At 40.3% G+C, this 4,851-nt stretch overlaps 1 protein-coding gene and 1 pseudogene across 1 annotated transcript in view; one reads left to right on the top strand and one right to left on the bottom strand.

The window, feature by feature from the left end:
- Nucleotides 1–4,851, bottom strand: part of Rbmx2 (RNA binding motif protein X-linked 2) — a gene marked incomplete at both ends in the record, with an annotated part of 8,404 nt that overhangs the window by 1,793 nt on the left and 1,760 nt on the right. Inside the window, 2 exons of the mRNA XM_031372792.1 lie at nt 1,446–1,575; nt 4,547–4,598. Coding sequence (XP_031228652.1) covers nt 1,446–1,575; nt 4,547–4,598 — 182 coding nt within the window. The remainder of the gene's footprint in view (nt 1–1,445; nt 1,576–4,546; nt 4,599–4,851) is intronic.
- On the top strand, nt 2,277–2,668 carry LOC116090744 (annotated as a pseudogene).

The following is a 4,851-nucleotide window of genomic DNA, read 5'->3' as shown; positions in this document are numbered from 1 at the left end:
AGAAAATAAGAAAGAAAGGAAGGGAAGGAAGAGGGAAGGAGAGAGGGGAGGAGAGAGGGAGGGAGAGAGGGAGGGAGAAAGGGAGGGAGGGAGGGAAAGAAAAGGGGAAGAGGAGGAGGAACAACCTGGCAGTGGTAGTTAATCCCAGAGGCAGGTAAATTTCTTTGAGTTTGAGGCCAGCTTAGTCTACAGAGCTAGTTCCAGGACAGCAAGGACTACACAGAGAAACCCTGTCTTGAAAAAAATATATATATATAAAGAAGAGGAGGGCGGGGGAAGAAAAGGTAGACAGATTCTAAGGAATGATGCCTGACCTAAGGCATCACACGAATGAATGTGTGTACATACATACAAAGTTATACACATTTAACAAGAAAACAACATGCCCTAGGAAACCAAGAGGACTAGAAACACGAAATTTAGTGCCATGGTTGCTTTTTCAGCAAAGTAATCAGGAGGCCAAATAAGGGAACAAAATTCTTTCCTTGTTGCTGTGACTGGGATGGCAGTGACGGGAGAGGTGGTGGTGGTATTGAACTCACAGTCTTGCATATAACAGAGAGGCACTCTCATCACTGAACTCCATTCCTAGCCTTACGTCCTTTTCTCTTGAGCTCTCACACCTTTTTCTACTCCTACCATATAGGAACTTCCAGTTCCCACTTATACTAGGCTATAAGCTAGAGTTTCCCAGGAGAACAACAATAAAATTAATCCTTTGTCCTATAAACAGTCTATTTTCAAGCAGACACACTTACTATGTGGGCAATATCATCTCAAACCTAAAGATTAATTTCACTGTTCCACTACAAGAGTACATTTTTACTTGTAGTTGTAAGCCTCAAAAGTTTCTGTCATCCATACTATTTCTCATTTTGATACACTTTTTGAAAAAGCAATTTTCCTCTGATGGTGGTTTCTTGTGAATTCCATTCGCTTAAAATTTTCAGAATGGCTTATTTTTATAGAATTGGTCACCAGATTTTAACTAGAGAATTTCCAGGAGCCAATATGTTAAGTCACAGAAATCATAGACTAGATACACATGGTTCTGTCTTAGCTCACAAAGCCATGATGAAGTTCCCTGACACAGCACAATATCCAAGAGCAGTGTCTCTAGGCTCTTCATTCTCTAATGTACTAGAACAGATGGAAATTGTGCATAAAAAAACATCCACCAGATAAAAGGACGCAGACCCATGTTTCAGTTTAATAACAGTTTGCTAACACATGGAGAAAAGGAACAATTCCTGGAAGGCACATGAACCAGAGAATGGTTTCCTGGAATCATTCCCTATCTAGTGTGTCTACACACGTCTACAACCCCCACCGTACAGCCAGATGACCAGTACTATTCCTGCAGCTGTAAACAGCTGGCAAAAATGTGAAGCCTCACTCATCCACAGGAAAAGGCCAGCCAAAGACTGCACAGTAAGCACATTTACCTTAATTCCATTGAAATTGTCAACAGCCAGAACTGTGCTCCTCTGATCTTCATAGCACAGGAAACAGAATCCTTTGGATTTCCCAGTCTTCTTATCTCTCACAAGATTAATGTTGACAATCTCCCCATATCTATTTTATAAAAAGTTTTATTCATTTAAAATGTAAAACCTTTCATACTGAATTAACAATTATTATGTGAACAAAATTCACATAATAGAGTACTGTAAGTGACACAGTAGGTTGAAAATAAAGAGTTAAAATTGTTAAAAATAAATTCTAATATCTACAGCATATACTCAACAATCTGTGATAAAACTAGAAATAATAGTTTAAACAAAATCCTGCTACTAGAGCTAGAGAGATGACTCAATAGTTAAGAGCATTGGCTACTCTTCCAGAGGACACAGGTTTGACTCCCAGCATACACTTGGAGGCTCACAGCCATCAGTAACTCTAGTTCCAAGGCATACAGTACCCTCTCCTATCTCTCGTATGGTGCAGACATACATGTAAGCAAAACATCCATAAATTTTTTTTTAAAAAAAATAAATTTTAAAAAACTCACTACTAACTAGAACTTGAAACCTATTCTCTTAGCTAATAATTGGATGAACTAAAATGAAACAAAAATTAAAATGTCAAGGGTATACCACTTAGAAATTTAAAAGAAAATTAAAATTCATGAAAATCTGTAGGATGTAGCTAAGCCAGCTATACTCGGGAAAATTTGTAACCTAAAAAAAAACAAAAAACAAACAAACAAAAACAACAATAACAAAAAAACAGAAAAAAAAGAAAGAATTTGATTCCTAGTGCCTTCTATGGGAGGGATGGATACCTCTGGCTGCTGCCCCGCCCTCCCTGGCAGGGCCCAGTCCAAGGGCCGAGGGCTGGGCACTGCAGAGGTTAGAGTGAACCCCGCCTGGGGGCTTGCCTAGGAGACGGGAAGCCCGAGGCCGGTAAGAGCTGACCAAGAAGCATTCAGAAGCTAAACTAAGGATCCACCTGCCCAGAAAGAAAAATCCAAAGTTAAAGAAGCTGCCTTCAGAGTGGAGAAGGCTATACAGAAATGTGCCCAGCAGGAGCTGAAGCAAAGACAGAGAGCAGAGATCTATGCTCTCAACAGAGTCGTGACAGAGCTGGAGCAGCAGCAGTTTGATGAGTTCAGTAAGCAGATGCAGCCGCCTGGGGAGTGAGCCTGCCTGCATCCCAGCCAGAGGGACTGGCACCTTTGTCTGTGAGCTCATTCCCACTGTTCCACTGAGCTGGCCCACTGGAGCCTTAGAGAACTAATCAGGGCCTGTGGAGCCCTCTGCACTGAACTTCCTATAGGTAACTTCCACCACACTGGTGTCTACTTTCAGAACTGGCCCAGTGCTTGCTGGGTAGACTTTTCATCTAGGACAGTGGATTTTTTTCAAAAAGACCTTTTTTCTATTATTTTTGAAAAATCATTGTTTCTTGTGAAACTGTGTGTCTTCCTTAAAAATAAGAAAATACAAAAACGTTCAAAAAAAAGAATTTGATTCCTTAAAAAGAATAAATATAAAATGAAACAAACCTAAGACATGCCTTAATAAAGACCAAAGCAGAAATTAATTGAATACAAAATAAAAAGTCTACCTTACTTCTTATAAAACCAATTCCAAATAAAGCTTTATAAATTAAGTCATAAAATAAAACAGGAATTAATGTGTAAGTTACATGATTCTATAGATATACACCAATCCAAAATCTAGTATCTTACTCAATGCAAAATAGTTAATGTGATTCAACTATGGTTGAGAACTATTTAACAATATAATGAGGTATAGCCAATGCAATTAGATAAAACAGATAAAAGAAATGGAGAAGTAAAAGTATCTCTCTGTTTGTAGATTATAAATAGTAGATAGAGAAAATTAAACAGCATTAATGATAAATAATGACAAAAATAAACAGTATAAGAATTCAGTAAAGTAATAGGACAGAGTTAAAAGTCAGTTACCCTTTATATACAAAAACTACTCAGAAGATATCATAGAAGGGAAGTCTCCTTCATAATAGCAGCAGAAAAGGACAAAATACTTACAAGCACCCCTAATAACCAAGCACTATACACAGCCTATATGGAGAACTCTTTTAAATCTCCAAAAGACGGAAACATACATTTTCTGAAAGTATACTCTTTTTCTTAGATAGGATGACTCACTATCAGAAAGATGTCAAAGTCTCCCAGAAAGTTAATTAAAAAATGTTAACACAATCCCAGTAAAAACCCAATTTAACCCCCTACCTTAGAGTTCGATAACTTTGATCAAGATCTAAGCTGGGCAGTGGTAGCGCATGTCTTTAGTCCTGCTTGGGAGGCAGATGCAAACAGATCTCTGAGTCAAAGCCAGCCTGGTCAACAGAGAGTTGCAGGACAGCCAGGGCTACAGAGAGAAACCCCATCTCCAAAAAACAAGGGTAAATAGGCATTCCAGGTAGAGTAGAAATTAGTAAAACCATTTCAGAGAACAATTCGGCAAGGCTGATAAAGCATACCAGGCATGGTCTATTTCTGTTTGGCCCAATACCACACAGGTAAGGCTCAGAGAGCCCTGTGATCATGGATGGACCCAAAGAAAAAGAGCGCTAGGGCACCTTCCTGAGAATCCCAGCCTGTTCCAATGCAAGCTATGCTTCCATTGTCCCAGCCTGGCCCATGCTGAACAAGGCTTAGGAAAAATGATAGAGATGGACTGAAATCCCTCAGACAGACTCTCAAATGAGCCAAGCTCTGGGATCTCCCATGTGATAACTCTCAGGAACCTTATCTATCCTGGCACTGATCTAGGGTCTAGCCGCCCCCATGCAGGGATGGCATTCAGCCTAAAATTAAAATGGCTTTGGTGACTTTTTGAAGCAGGGTCTCACTTTGTAGTACAGGCTGACCTGCCATGCATTACGTAGCCGAGGCTGACCCCAAGTGATCCTGCTACCTCAGCCTCTTGTCGACTGGCATTAGAGGTGCACAACTCCACGCCCAGTGTGAAATGCCTTGTTGCTGTTACAAAAATACACTATGGAAGCAAACTGTCCCATGCATCCAGGACATAGGAAATAACAGAGGACTTACTGTGAGAACACACAGATGATGTCTCCTTCTGTCAGTTCATAAGGAAGCCCTCCTGGAAGAAAACATACACACTCCAGTTCAGCAAGCATTGATCAAGTGTGTACTGCACGCTAGGCACTAGGCCAGACACTGGAGGTGCAGGTTAAACAAGCCTGGATCTCAAAAATATCAGTCTAATACAATGACAGAGTGGGTACGGTGACAGGAGTCAGGAAGAAAAGTAATTCCCTCTCAGATCTCTGTGAGGTGGGGGCAAACTTGGTCTACACAGTGAGTTCCATAGTGAAACTCTGCCTCAAAAAAAA

This window comes from Mastomys coucha, chromosome X (assembly GCF_008632895.1).
Source record: "Mastomys coucha isolate ucsf_1 chromosome X, UCSF_Mcou_1, whole genome shotgun sequence".
Classification (NCBI taxonomy): Eukaryota; Metazoa; Chordata; class Mammalia; order Rodentia; family Muridae; genus Mastomys; species Mastomys coucha.
This window is presented reverse-complemented; position numbering and strand designations above follow the sequence as displayed.